Source organism: Stenella coeruleoalba, assembly GCF_951394435.1.
Source record: "Stenella coeruleoalba genome assembly, chromosome: 15".
NCBI lineage: Eukaryota > Metazoa > Chordata > Mammalia > Artiodactyla > Delphinidae > Stenella > Stenella coeruleoalba.
Genome location: NC_137161.1, coordinates 24078285 through 24093780, shown reverse-complemented (window position 1 = coordinate 24093780; position 15496 = coordinate 24078285). Strand labels below are relative to the sequence as shown.

General features: G+C 40.5%; 1 protein-coding gene across 2 annotated transcripts in view; it reads left to right on the top strand.

The window, feature by feature from the left end:
* Positions 1-1358: 1358 nt before the first annotated feature.
* ACSS2 (acyl-CoA synthetase short chain family member 2) overlaps positions 1359-15496 on the top strand; it is a 47871-nt gene continuing 33733 nt past the window's right edge. For both annotated transcript variants that reach the window (XM_079946501.1, XM_079946500.1), the window contains exons 1-2: positions 1359-1719; positions 7714-7909. In XM_079946501.1, coding sequence (XP_079802627.1) covers positions 1410-1719; positions 7714-7909 — 506 coding nt within the window. In that variant the 5' untranslated portion in view covers positions 1359-1409. The remainder of the gene's footprint in view (positions 1720-7713; positions 7910-15496) is intronic.

Sequence of the window (15496 nt, the reverse complement as noted above, 5' to 3'; positions counted from 1 at the left end):
TTTCTCTTCACAGAGAGGTTCCTATCTCCTCAGTGAGGTCCATAGGGCTTATTATGCTTCAGTGAAGTCTGATCCCCTGAGTAGGGTCTGTCCCCACTAAATAAGGTCTGTGCCCCCTCAGTGGTGTGCATTCCCTCAGTGTAGTAAGAGGCCCTTCAGTGGGGTTGAGTCCTCTCAGTGGGGTTCATGTCTCTTTAGTAAAGTCTATATATTTTGTATCCCTTTGGAGGAAACCCATGTCCCCTCAGTAAGGTCAGTGATCTTCAATGCCATTCATGTCCTATTAGCAGGGTCCACAGCCCTTTCAGTGAGATCTGAGATGCCCCAGTAAGATCTGTGTTCCCTTAATGGAGTCCATGTACCTTCAGTGAAGTGTGTGTCCCTTTTGTGCAGTTAATGCCTCCTCGATGAAGTATCGTCTTCTCAGTGGGGTCCATGTCTATTCCATGAGGTCTGTATCCCTTCTGGGAGCCCTGAGACCCTTTCCTCAGGATTGAGTAGGCTCTGGATCAAGGTCTGACCATGGGGAGGTTTGTTTGTTTGTTTTTTCCAGTTTAGGGTGTGCTGGCCTTGCAGCTAGCTGGACAAAGAACAAGAGAGCAGGTGGGAAGGGAGGCTGGGCCAGGTGGGGTCCTGTGTAGGCTTCAGGAAGTGGGGGCTGCCTGCTTCCGGGCCTCAGAATCACTCTTGGAGTTGGATACTTAAGGATCCTTCCTGCCTTGACGGCCATTCTGTGAACCGATGGGCAGGAGTGGGCCCTTCTTGGTGGTAAGTGCAGGTGGGAGATGGAGGGTCCTGGCTGGTCTTTCCTTTCTGGAGTGGAAGAGACAGAGAGAAGCCAGAGGTATCTGAGCCCACGTGTGGCAGGGGAGGGGTCTCTTGGTGAAGTAAGAGACTGGGAAGGAAAGAAGGGTGTGATTCCTTCTACTTGCATAGACTTTGTCATTTCACAAGCCTTAGCGTCAGCCTGATGAGGCGGTAAAAACACCTGGAGTCAGGAGACCTAGGTTTGGCCCAAGTTACGGTCGTTGTTTTTTCTGTGATCTTGTACAAAGCCCTCCCTTTCCCTGAGTTTACCATTTATGCAATGAAATGGGTTTACTAGCAAAGACTGAAGGCGCCTCCCAGTCTTTACTTAATGAGTCTTTGCATTTTAGGTCTGGATGGAAATTCGTAGACCCTGTCACAGCCAGCCTCGCCACTCCCCGTCACTCCATGGGCCCACCCTCTCTCCCGTCACTCCTGGTCCCTCCCCTTCTGCTTTCACGCTGCGGTTCCACCCCTTCCGCAAGTCAGCTCCGCCCCATCCCCCAAGCATTGTTCGACTTTTCCCTATCGGTCTCTTTGCTAGCCCTGGTCCCACCTCCACCAGGCATGGCTCCGCCCCTCCGGGCCGCCTCCCCCGCCACATGCCTAAGCCACGCCTCTGCTGTCAGGCCCCGCCCTTCTCTGAAGGCCCCGCCCCTCGGTCGGCCTGTTTTCCCCCTCCTGGTCTTCCGCTGAGACCGCCAAGGCTGCTACGGTGTTCGGAACTTGAGGTGATGGGGCTTCCCGAGGAGCGGGGCCGGAGCGGCGGTGGGAGCGGGGTCCGGGAGGAGGCTGGAGCCCGGAGCCGGGGGCGAAGTTGGTCTCCGCCGCCCGAGGTCAGCCGTTCCGCGCACGTCCCCTCGCTGCAGCGCTACCGCGAGCTGCACAGGCGCTCCTTGGAGGAGCCGAGAGGTGAGGCCGGGCCCGGGCGGGCCTGAGAGACGTCAGGGAGGAGAGAAGTGGGGGGCTCACAGGAGAGTGAGGAGTTGGGGTTCCCTTGGGAAACTGAGGGGTCCGTGAGAAGATAGAGGTTTTGTGAGGGAAGAATTTCGGAAAAGGGGTTCCGGGAGGAGAGGGGGGTTCTCTGAGAAGGAGGGTTCTGTAGGAAATGAGGGTTCCCTAGGAATTGGGGGGGTTCCTTGGCGGCTTGGGGGTTTCGTGAGGAGATGCAGGTTTTGTGAGGAGAGTGAAAGTGTCCTAAGAAGAGAACAGTTCCTCAGGTGAAAAGGCGGGTTCTTAAGGGCGCAGAGCGCCTTGAGGAGAGGCGGGCCACAAAGAGAATTTTCTTAGCCGCTTTTCAGACCAGCCTACCCAGTGCCTCCTGACACCTTCAACCTGTGAGTTAGTCTCCACTGCTGAGGGGCAGTAGGGTCCCATCCCGGGGTCCCCAAATTAGTAATGGAGTCCCAGATCTATTTTTAGTATTTTAGAAATCCCAATGGAAACTACCATATAAGACTGAACAAGTCACTAAAATGTTGTCTTTTTAAAAAAAATTAGGGATGGGATTGTGATAACTCAGAAATTCCGATAGGTAGTTCCATGTCTTTAAGAACGTGTGGGGAAAATTCCCCATCTGTGCCCTCAAGCTGGGTTAGGGGTCACAACTGTAGCTGAGGTGGGAGGCAGCATGATGTTGGCAGTGGGACAAGCATGAGCCACCGAATCAAACTCAGAAAAATCTAGATTTAGATCCTGGCTCTACCACTCATATACTGTGTGGCCTTAGGCAGATTTTAAAACCTGTCTGGAATTCCTTTTCTTTATCTATAAGACAGAGGTAATAATACCTGCCTCACAGTTTCGTTTGAGGGCAAAAATGAGTAATAAGTGAAGTGTGCATTATAGACTGCCTGATGCACAGTAGCGTTCACTAAATAGCGGTTAGTCTGATAACAATAGGAACAAAGTGGATGAAGCAATTATTGAGTAATGCAAGATGAGACTGAATCAAGTGTAGAGTGGTTGATTGCTGCATGCAGTGTCCAAGTTTGAGTCCTCAGACCTCTTTTATTTTTTTAAGGTGTTCGTATAGATATTTATTGACTAAATTTGCCTACATAGAGAGTGTCTTACTGCTCATTAATGTATACCACACCTTAGACAAATATTACACTTAAAAGAGTCAACTGGTTGGTAATTCTCTCCTTGCCAAAAGTTTCTATGCTTTATAAAAGAATTCACAGTAGGCTTCCTTTAATAGGGAAATGAGCCAATATCTTTAAATAAAAACACAATCACATGGAACTTTCATAAAACACACTTATATCACACACCTGTATCCACCAGCCATTCCAGGATTCTGACTTCTTGGGATAACACCATGTTTTTGTTGGGATTCTCTAGGAATAAAATATAAAGACCAATTAATATACTGGTCCTATAATAATATCATATCTTCATTTTTCCAATGGAGACTGCCTGGTTGGCTCTCAGAGAGGTGATCTAATCTATAGTCTCACCCCCTAATCTAAGTTCACTTTCAGGTTAGATGTCCCCAGCTTGTTTCTTTTCTTTCTTTCTTTTTTCTTTTTTATTGAAGTATAGTTGATTTACAATGTTGTGTTAGTTTTAAGTATACAGCAAAGTCATTCAGTTATTTATGTATATCCTTTTTCAGACTCTTTTCCCTTATAGGTTATTACAAAATATTGAGTATAGTTCCCTGTGCTACACAGTAGGTCCTTATTGGTTATCTATTTTACATATAGTAGTGTGTATACGTTAATTCTAAACTTCTAATTTACCCCTCCCCTCCTACCTCAGACCCCTTTTCACTTCTCTTCCCTCTCTATTTTCTCCTGTCATGAGTTCTGTTTCCCAGGGGTGAGCTATTTTTTTTTAATTGAGGTAACATTATTTAAGTTCCCTGTGTACAGTGTTATATTTCTACTTCTGTATACACTACAGTGTGATCACCACCAAAAATTTAGTTTCCATCCATTACCATATAGTTACCCTCTTTACTCATTTTCCCCTCCCCAACCTTCCTCTCTGGTAACCACTGATCTGTTCTCTGTATCTACGTGTTTGTTTTTGTTTAGTTTGGTTTGTTCATTTATTTTGTTTTGTTTGTTTTTTATATACCACATAGGAGGGAAAGCATATGGTATTTGTCTTTGTCTTACTGTCTGAAATGGTGAGATTTCATTCTTTTTATGGTTGAGTAATACTCATATATCCATATAATAAATATATATCTCTATATATCACATCTTCTTTATCATTCATCTATCAATAGACACTTAGGTTGCTTTCATATCTTGGCTATTTATTGTAAATACTACCACAATGAACATAGGAGTACATATATCTTTTCAAAATAGTGTTTCTGTTTTCTTCAGAAAAATACTCAGAAGTGGAATAATGGATTGTATAATAGTTCTATTCTTAATTTTTTGAGGAATCGCCATATTCCAAAGTGGCTGCACCAATATACATTCCCACCAACAATGTATGAGGGTTTCGTCTCTCCATATCCTTTCCAAAACGTGTTATTTCTTGCCTTTTTGATAATAGCCATTCAAATGGGTGGAGGTGATATCTCACTGTGGTTTTGATTTGCATTTCCCTAATAATTAGTAATATTGAACATTTTTTCATGTGCCTGTTGCCCATCTGTATGTCTTCTTTGGAAAAATGTCTATTCAGCACCTATGCTCATTTTTTAATTGGGTTGTTTGTTTTTTTGTTGTTGAGTTGTATGAGTTCTTTATATATTTTGAATACTAACCCTTTATTGGATATATGATTTGCAAATATCTTCTCCCCAGGGGTGAGCTATTACTGTCACAAGAACTCCTTTTCTACATATTTAGCTCTGTATCCAGGATCTCACTTTTGCTCTAGTCTCAAATTTCATAGGTCTGTAGAGCATTTTATTCACACACCCTGTTGTTATACAATATTTAATATGACTGTGACTCAGATTTACCAATTTTCCCTTCCAAACCTGCTTTCCTCCCTAATTTTCTAATCCCTGTCAATGGCACCATCCCAGATCCTATCTATCTGTATATCTTATTTATTTATAGATTGCTTACTGCTTACTAAGCACAAATTCTGTTTGATTTGATGTAGAGACTATTATCCCCATTTTATGGAGAAGGAAACTGAAGCTTAGAGAGGTTAACTTAATTGCACAAGGTCACACAGGTACTTAGTGGTGGAGCTGTGATTTGAACCAAGGTAGTTTTGATTGCAGAACCTGTTCTCCCAATAGCTATGCTGTTCCTCTTCCCTGATCCACAGGCTGCCTTTCACCAAATTCTGTCAAATACTCTTTCAAAATCTCTCTCAGGTTACCTTTTCTTCCATTCCCATAGACCCTTTTAATTCAAGGGAGCAGACTCCTAATTGCTTCTCTCTCCACTAGTCTCACTCATTTCCAATATTTCTGGTAGATTTAGATTTAGATTTATCTAAACACTATTAGCCTGATATTATGGAAACACTGCTTTCATATGTCACTTCAAAAACTTGTAATAGTTCCCTATTTCCTACAGCTTCAAATTAAAATTCTGCCTTTCTTTCAGAGTCTCTGGATAACTAGCCCACCCCACCTTTCTATTCTTATCTTCCGCTACTCCCTATCATATACCCCTCATTCTACCACAGGTCATTCTTGTTGATATACTGGATACACAAAAGTCCCTTTCCCATCTCCTAGCCTTTGCCCATTCCCTTCTGTTCCTCTCTACCTAGTCGAACCCCAACAATTCCACAGAGCATTCCCTGATCATCCCAGACCATTTTCATCTTTTCCTCTTCTAAACTTCTTCAGTACTTAGAATGTGTGCCAAAGAAACATCCAGAGTTCAACAGCTCCACCAGAAATAAACAAAAACTAAAACTAAGTGATCATGGACTTCCCTGGCGGTCCAGTGTTTAAGACTCCGAGCTGCCACTGCAGGGCGCACGGGTTTGATCCCTGGTTGGGGAACTAAGATCCCATATGCAGCGTGGCGTGGCCAAAAAAACAAAACAAAGCAAAGCAAAGCAAAACAAAAAAAACTAAGTGATCATAAAACTCAGTTTTCTTCACTCCTTGTTGATGGACATAAATGTCGTTCATATATAGTTTTACATAGTTTATGCCTACTAATTATCACTTTAAAATATTTTTGAGTATACACACATACTCAGTGTAGTTGTAACAACATGGACTTTAGAGTTAGACCCATTTGTTCCCTCTTTAATGGCCATTTAGTATTCTGTTGTTATCACTACCAGTATTGCTAGTTTTTATCAGTTTTTTCATTATTGGGCTTTAGGGTTGTTTCTAGTTTCACTATTATAAATAGTGTTAGTATAAACATCTCTTGAGTAATCTCTTTTTTTCTTTGGTATTATTTTCTTAGAGTGGGTTCCCCAAAGTTAAGGTAGCAGATGAAAGGGTATTAAAAATGTTATGATTCTTGTCAGGCATTGCCCTGCTGTTCAGTAAATTGTGCTAATTTCTTATAATGCTGTTATCATATAAGAGTATCTGTTTTCTAGGGCCACTCAAGCATTGAGTTTAATCTTTCTTTTAGTCTTTGCTAGTTTTATTGGCATATAATGGCACCTTGGGGTTGATTTAATTTGGATTTCTTTAATTCATTGCAAATTGTACTCCATGTGATTTAGCTTTCAATTATATTCTGTCTTGTATATTCAAAAATATTTTATGTTAGTCTTATCTCTTTAATCAGATTATATAAGCTAAATCATCTAACCTTGAACAAGTCACTTTACCGCTATAAATTTGATTTCTTATCAGTAAAATGAGGGGGTGATAACCTCTAAAGTTCCTTCCATTATTATGGTTCTAAGTGTCTCTCTCCTCTAGCTCCTGATCCAGTACTGAGATTATCCTAGGTGTTCTGCAGTTGTATGTTTAACCTGTTGAGTACCTTTTCTCCAAAGTAGCCAGGCAAATATTTCAAGATTGTAAATCTGATCATGTCCTTCTCCTGATTAAACTCCTATGATGGCTCTCCATTGCTCTTAGGGTAAATAGCAAATTCTTTATGCTTCCTTAGAAGCATTCCTTAGAATCCTTAGAATCCTTAGCTTCCTTAGAATTCTTCCTTAGAAGGATTGCGTTATCTGCCCAGTTTATGCATCAATTCCTGCTGTTCTTTCTGTAATTCTCAGTGCTTCAGCCTAAGGGAGTTCCTCTTAACGCATACCCTTGGTTCTTTTCTGTCCCATAATAATGTCTTTCTTGGTGGGGGCGTGGAGAAAAACTCCTATTCATCTTTCAGATTTTAGCAACAATGTCTTCCTCAGGGCAGTTCAAATGGTGACTTAGTAAATGTATAACCTTGGGCAAATTATTTAACCTCTCTGAGCCTCAATTTTCAAATCAATAAAATAAGAATGAAAATAAGGCCTACCTCCTAGGGTTGTAGTAAGAACTAAATAAGATAATGCATTTAAGGAGCTTAAAGCAACATCTGGCACTTAGCAAGTAACACTTGGGCAAGTAGTAGTAGGAGAAAGAGATGCTCATTAAATAATTGCTGAGAGTGAATGAACAAATTAAGCCTCCTATGTCATGGAAGCCTCTGTGGGTAAAGGATTTCTTCCTTTCACTAATTAGTTCATTTAAAAAGTTACTGATTGACTACAACGTACTAGGCATTTGTGGCTACAATTTAAATAGACGGTGAAAAATGGATTGGCAGTTTTGAGAAGGGAGGGAAGAAATTTGAGTCAAGATTCAGCCCATGGGAATAGAAGGTGGTTTAGGAGTGTGGTGGGTGTTAAGATTTGATAGATAGGTAGAGGAGGGACCCAGGTGGTAGGTCCTAGAGTACAGGGTGGGGTTGTGACTTGGTCCTGTGCATAGACTGGTAAGCCATCTGAGGATAAATATGTCTGAGAAGCTAAGTGATGTCTGGGCTTCCTTTTCTGTTGCAGAGTTTTGGGGAGACATTGCCAAGGAATTTTACTGGAAGACCCCATGTCCTGGTCCATTCCTCCAGTACAACTTTGATATGACTAAAGGGAAAATCTTTATTGAGTGGATGAAAGGAGCAACTACCAACGTCTGCTACAATGTACTGGATCGAATTGTCTACGAGAAAAAACTTGGCGATAAAGTTGCTTTTTACTGGTAAAAACATCTATTTTATAGCCTGTGGCAGATAAAAAGTCATCCTCACATTTATATAGTGTTTTATAGTTCACAAAGTACCTTAAAAATCCATGAATTCATTTGATGCTTACAACGACCCAGAAGAATAAGCAAAGTATCATTAACTTAATGTCTCAGGTGAGGAAAAATACCTCAAGTAAGTTAATGACTTCCCTAAAATCACATAACTAGAATGTGACAGAATTGACATTCAAAGCCAAGTGTCCTGACTTCTAGTCTAGTGTTCTCAACTTGGAGAGGAACAAGGTGAGAGGGTAAATGGAAGCAAACAGTACTAAGTAGCTTTCTTTCTCATTCTTGCTTTGGGAGAAAAATGGATATTGGATTTTTCACTACCACTACCACTGTTATTATCATTACCTTTGATTGAGATATATGCCAGACACTGTGCTCAAGTGCTTAGCAAATATTATCATATTTGATGCTCACAGCAACTAAGAATACATTATTTATTTTCCTCATTTTACATATGTGAAAACTGAAATTCTGAGATGTAGATAAATGACTTATCTGAAGTCATACAACTAGTAAGAAGCAGGGCTAAGATTCAAACCCCAGTAGCACAATTCCAGAGTTTATACTCTTAACCATGACACTATACTATCCTTTTAATTTCTTATACTAGCCTCCCAACTTAGCTTTGCAAAGTAGGTATTCTTTGCTCCATTTTGTAGCTGAAGAAATGAAGCACACATCTGTGCTTCATAGTGAATAAGGTCATAGCATGAGTAACTGGTAGAGCCAGGATTCAAACCCAAGTCTGTCTGATTCCTTGCTTTTAACACTAGGCCACACTGCCTCCCCAACTGAAACTGAGACCCCCCTCCTCCTAGCAACATAGCTTAGAGGAGATGTTACAAAACTGAACCTGATATAGGATCTTGAAGTTCCAGTTATTGGAGTGTTGCTTCTGCCACCAACCATGAGCACTTTGGAATTGATCTATTTCTTTTTAAGTAAGCCAATTGGAGCACGTTGGTATTTCATGGAAGAATTAAATTGGTAGTCAGTAAAAATTTGCCCAGTTTGTGTGATATATTGAGAAAAGCCCTAACCTGAGAGATAGGAAACTCAGATTCTTATTCCAACTGTGCCATTCACTTGCTTTGTAACCCTAGGCAAGGCATTTAACTCTCTGAAAGTCAGTTTCCTCATTCATAAAATGGGGGTAATATTTCTACCCTTGTATTTATCTCTAGATTGTTATGAGAATCAAATATGATATTGTAAAAGCATTTATTTGTTCATTGGAAAACAACATACAGATGTGAGTGGTCTGTTATCACATTACCATTGTTCAGTTTGGGGTCACTTTGCCACTGAAAGTCATGGCCTATTATGCCTGTTGAGACTTTGTTTAGCTCCTGCCCTGGGATTTTATGCTTGAGCTCCAGCTGACACTTGGGCCCACCTCCTAGGTTCCTTAGGGATCAAAAAACCTTTAAAGATTTGCAGAGGAGATGCTTTTGTCTAAATTTGTTACCTGGTTTGAAATAATTCAGGTGCAAGATGAAAGACTGAAAAACACAGGCCAGAGTTGTCCAATCACTGGATATTGCTGCAGAATGCTGAGGCCCTTCTTTTAGTTCCCCTACCATCCATACCTGAACAGAGCCTGTCTCCACATTTGTAAAATGAAAGGAGTAGATTAGATCAGTGTTCTCCCAAGAATGCTCTAGGAACCACTCACTAACTACTAGACATATTAGCAGGGGCTTCTTGATTCATGAAACAAATGAGACTGAGAAGCACTACATAATAAATTACCTTTGTGGGATTCCCAATGTATATTAATATAGTAAAGACTCCAAGAAGTCCTACAGTAAAGACACCTGATTAATTTTAACATGGGATTTCTAAAGTTTATTTGAGCCCCAAACACATTTCGTAGCATGCTATTAACATCAAAAGAAGCAGTATTCCATGGAACACCAATTTGGGAAGCACTTGATTATATAGTCTCTACATTTACTTCCAGTGCAAAATTCTGTAACTCTATAACAAGACATTTCACTCCATTTTTACATTGGTCACTCAACCAATAAGAATTTTTAAAGATATTGGGTACACAGCCCTATGTTAGGTGTTATGGTACAAGGGTAAGAAGAGTGGAGACAAGTACCACACTGGCCATTATTATTCAATTCTCAAGCTACAAATAAATCACATTTGTTAAAAGAAAGTAAAGTGCAAACATGCGAGATACTTGGTTACTTCCCTTTTCTACCTCCATATTTTAAAAATAATATGCTTACACTGCTATTTCTTCATCTTTTTTTTTAGAAAGTATTGACTTCCTTTTATGATAGATGAGAATTCAGTTCTTGTATACTCCTCCAGCTTCCTTCTCTTATCTCCTCAATATAATTATACCTCTGTTTTTTAGTTGATTTAAAAATCAATGTTTATGTTAGAATAATCTATCACAGTTGCAGTTCCTTTTATGTAAAGATTTTTTTTTCACAGAAGTTAAAAATCACCTGCCATTTTTCTTGCACTATTTGCCTTTCTCATATACTCAATATTTTTCAAACTCTGTATCATATAATTTATTCTTTGAAGTGCTGTTTTTCTCCTTTGTCCTTTGTCTTGGAGCCCACCTTCTTCCCGCTCTAATTTCTATTAATGCTTTTAAAGTGACATCTTTTCAGTGATTTGTTCCAGTTGATATACTTCTTATGGAGCCATAGTATGACTTTCTTTTCAACCTAGGCATTTAGATAGCTATAATGGCATTAGAAAACCACATTTGTAGGTCACTTCTTGTTTTAGGGCATATCTTATATACATACTGAAATAATCCACAAAGGAAATAGTGCTCTTAGGAAAGTACTCCAATAAGCCAAAATAGAACAATATTAAGGAAGAATTTAGCCTTTTACTTTTGGCTTGACACATTGTAAATACTCACGGAAGAACAGTATTTTTAGAATTTGAAGTGACTGTTTTAGAGTCCATCTAGGCCAGCTCTCTTTACAGATGGGTAGATTAAGGATCAGAGAAGCTAAGTGATTTGCTTAAGGGTGATAAACCTGCTTGGAGACAGAGCTGAGGCTAATCTCCAGATATCCTCACTCCTAGTCAACTTCTCTTTTTACCATATGATACTACAGTGGACCCTTGAACAACTCGAGGGTTAGAGGTGCCAACACTTGCACAATCCAATCTGCATGTAATTTATAGCTGGCCCTCCATAGCCTCTGTATCCGAGGTTCCACATTTGCGGATTCAGCCAACAGTGGATCATGTAGTACTGTAGTATTTACAATTGAAAGAAGTCTGCATATAAATGTATTCATGCATTTCAAACCCGTGTTGTTCAAGGGTCAACAGTACTTCGTTATTTTAGCTGTGCAGTACTTGGCTGTGACCAGTGAAAAGAGAAATTATAGTTAAATATTAGTTAAATTAACTTTAAATTAATTTGCTTAAAAATGTAAAATAAATGGTGTCACCAGGTTTAAATGGCCCAGACCCTTTAATGAATGTAAAATAGATTTACATTCTATTGGGGAAGACCAGACAGGCCTACATGAAACAGCCTGAAAGCAATTATGGGTCAAATTGCACAGAGCCACTTTTACTAATAGTTCACAGAAGGGAGAAAGCATTGCAGGGAGGCAGTATAACATAAAATTAGGAGAATGTGTTTTGGTGTCAAACTAACCTAATTTGAGTCCTGTTTCTGCCACTAACTAGCTTTACGATTTTGCACAAGTTACTTAACCTCTTTGAGCCTCAGTTTTCTCAACTGTGAAATGTAGATAAAAATAGTTTTTATCTCATGGAGTTGTCAGCTGAACAGGATTGAAAAGGATAACAAACCCATGTGTCCAATTCCTGGCACATTGAAAGCACTCAAATATTAGCCGCCATTATTATTATTATCGGGACAGTGAGATGACGAAGTCTGTCTAGAGTAAAGGGTTTATGTAGGGAACAATTTATTCATTCAATACTTACTAAGAACTTACTATGTACCAGGAAGTATTTTGAACAAACAGACAAACTCTCTGCCCTCGTGGAGGTTATATTCCAGCTTAAGGAGACAGACAATAAACAAACCAACCAATAAATATGTGACAGGTAGTGATAAGTGCTATAGAAAAATACAGAGCAGTTTAAGGAAAAAGGAATGACGATAAAGAATGGGGATTGATAAGGGAAGCACTCTCTGATAAAGGTGACATTTGAGCAGAGATATGAAGGAAATGGAGAGTGTTATGCCCATAGCTGGGTTGGGAAAGGGAAATATTCCAGGTACATGGAGGAGCAAGTGCAAAGGCCCTGAGATGGGAGTGTTCTGCTACCTGGGGTATTTGAATACTAGCTAGGAAGTTAGTGTAGCTGAAGCAGTATTAGCTAGAAAAACAGAGTAGTAGGGAATGAGGTCAGCAGGACACTAGATTGTATAGAACCTTGAAAGACTTTTGGGTTTTATTCACAGTGAAATGGGGAACCACTGGACAATCTTGAGCATAGAAGTAAAAATGATTTGACTTATGTTTAGAATTATGTTTAGAATCTGTCTTTGTGTTGAGAATAGACTGTAGAAGGGCAAGAATAGAAGCACGGAGATCAATTATGAGGCTATTATAGAAATCCAGCTGAACAATGATGGTGATTTAGACTTTAGTAGTAGCTTGAAGGTGGTTAAAAGTGGTCAAAATCTGGATCTATTTTGAGTGAAGAGCCCATGGAATTTGCTGACTTGGATTGGATTTGAGGAGTGAGAGAGAGAGGAGTCAAGGTTATCTTCAGCAGTGGATGAGGTCCAGGAATGGGACATCTTGACTATTTTTGGAGACCTAGGAAAGATTTTATGCAGGGGAATGATGCAGTCACAGCTGGGTTTAAGAAGATTAATCTGGATTCATATGGAAGTGAGAGTGGAAAGTCAGAGAACTGAGAGTTTTGTTATTCAAGGTAGAGATGCCTGAACTGGGATATTGCTGGTGGGAATGGAATTGAACCATGAAATGTTAGAGTAATTTAGAGGAAAGAAACCAACATAGGTAACTGGGTGTGTAGATGGTGGGCGCACAGACAGAGAAAGTGAGAGAGAAGAGTCAAGGGTCCCCTTAGTCTATATAACACTTTACCTCTTTCAGAGGCACACAGTCATCTGATCCAGAGGCTAAATTTGCCCTTAAGACTTTGGTTTTAACCTCTCTTGCACTTTCTTCCCCCTAACATGGCAGGTTCGTGGGGATTTATGTGTGTACGTGTGAGAAGGAAATCAGTAACAAAGTTATTAGAAAAGTAATTCAGGGAGAGATAGTCGGTGAGGGATATTAGAGGTAGCTCAAGGAGTTAAAGGGATACTGGCAAACAGTGGGAGATTGGGGGATTAAGTAAGCAGTGGGAGATTATGGGGAGTGGGTGGAAAGAGTGGTTGATGGCTATTATTCTGGTGATTTATATGAGCTGCTCAGTCTCTAGGTTATTCCAGGAGAGGAACCCAATCTCCAAAGCCAAAATATTTGGTATAGTCCATTCCTTCTACTTTTTGCTTTGTGGTTGCCTATGGCTATCATTATCTCTATACCATCTCCCCCTTCAACCTCAGCTGAAATCACTGAAATATCTCTCCACAGGCTCTATTGTTCAGTCCTTCCTTAGAAACTTCTGAGAAGCAGGTGACTTTAGGACAGAAGCTCTGCTCTCAGGATCCCTGTATGTTCCTGAGTATGAGTTCCAAAATATGATATTTAGAACCGTCCAGATCCTGGTGGGGTATGTGTGAGTGTGTGTATTTGAGGAGGTGTGGGGATGGTTGGGAAGGTGAGATAAGCCCATGGTCTGACAAGGAGAAGATTGCCAAGCTGACATGGAAAACCAGAGCCCTAGAGTGTGTTATCTTAGCATTCATGTCCAAGGACTCTGTTAATTATCTAGGTCCGTGTTCTGGAGTTCATTTCAGTGAACTAGATGATCACTAGTTGATCACTAGTTCAGTGAACTAGTTGATCACTATGGGAAGGGAGGGACTTTTTTGTCCTCCATCTATATCTCCACTGGTTTCACAATAGTGTATTTACTTATTCAAATATACCATTTGACCCTTGAACAATGTGGGTTTGAACTGCATGGGTCCACTTATACGCAGATATTTTTCAACAGTAAATACTGCAGTACTGCATGATCTGTGGTTGGTTAAATCAGCAGATATGAAGGAATCAAGGATATGGAGAGGCAACTGTAAGTTATATGCAGATTAACCCCTATGTTGTTCTAGGGTCTACTGTACTTGCTAAGCAAAAACACTCATTTGAGAAAGAAGATGGCCTCAGACCATTCTCTTCCCCTCTCTGGGCCTTCCCTTTGTGGGAGTGGTGGGAGATGAACTACTGATACTCTGCAAGGTCCCTTCCAACACTGAGGTTTCAGGATTCTGTGATTGTTTCTGAAGAGGAGGTTGTTTTTAGAAGTTCTGTTGCAACCTATAATGACTCTATGGTGACTCAATAGGCAAGCTGGGCTTCTGTTGAGATGATGAAAGAAGAGGAGGATTTTAGAAGGGATGAAGAAGTTGAGGAAGAGAATCTGATCCCCTTGTCTGGTAATATGAACACTTTAGCATAAATGCTTTAATCTAACGGGAGATATGTGGGGAAATAACTATTGCTGGGAACAGTCTTTCTCCACTTGAATCAGGCGGGCAGATTGTGGAGGAGCACTGGAGGATTTCATGTTTAAGGTGGATCTCTAATTTTCTTCTCTCACTTCCCCTGAGTTTCAGACTCTTGATGCCTTAAAGAGCCACTCCCTAAAGTGATAAAAATGAAACAAGTAGACTGTGCTGTCCAAGTCACTAGTCACTTTTTGGAAGTAGGTGGGAAATGAATAATAAATGTAGTATAATAATAATAGTATATGTTATACATTAATATATGTACTAACATATGTAATAATAAGTGTGTAATAAATGGAGACTGTCTTGAGGCCTGACTCAGTGTCCTGAGCCATGTCAGCTACCTGAGTTTGTGTCTGGGCTGACTTCTTATACCAGTAAAGTAGATATTTAATGAGGAGAATGGCTTTAGATAATGACCTTTTTCTGAGCCTTCTTTATCTCACTGGTAAACTGTCTGGGGTGAACAGGATACTTGCTAAAGTTACTTCTGTCACTGACCTTCAGAATTTCTATCACAAATGTAGGGAACTGCAGTGGCAAGGCAGCTAGGAGAGGTTGGGGGAAGGGGAGGAACCCAGTACTGGCCTCTTGTCCTTTGAAGAGAGCAGGTAGTTAGGTGGGAGCATGGGTTCTTGCCTTAGGGAAGCCTCACATTTACAACAGTAAATACAGAAGGCTTGGAGCTGAAGATGGGCCTTCTCCCTTTTCCTGGATTTGGTATGGGAGAGTTTGGTCACTGGTAATGATCCCTAGCGTCTGATACCTTGAACCTCTGTGAGAATTTAAGACTCTCACTCCCAGACCTTTGAGGTCCACTTCCTGTACAAAGCAGGAGTTGTAGCCCCAGTATCTCCATCCCCAACAATTCTCATAAGTGATCATTCTGATTCTGGAACACTACCAAGACC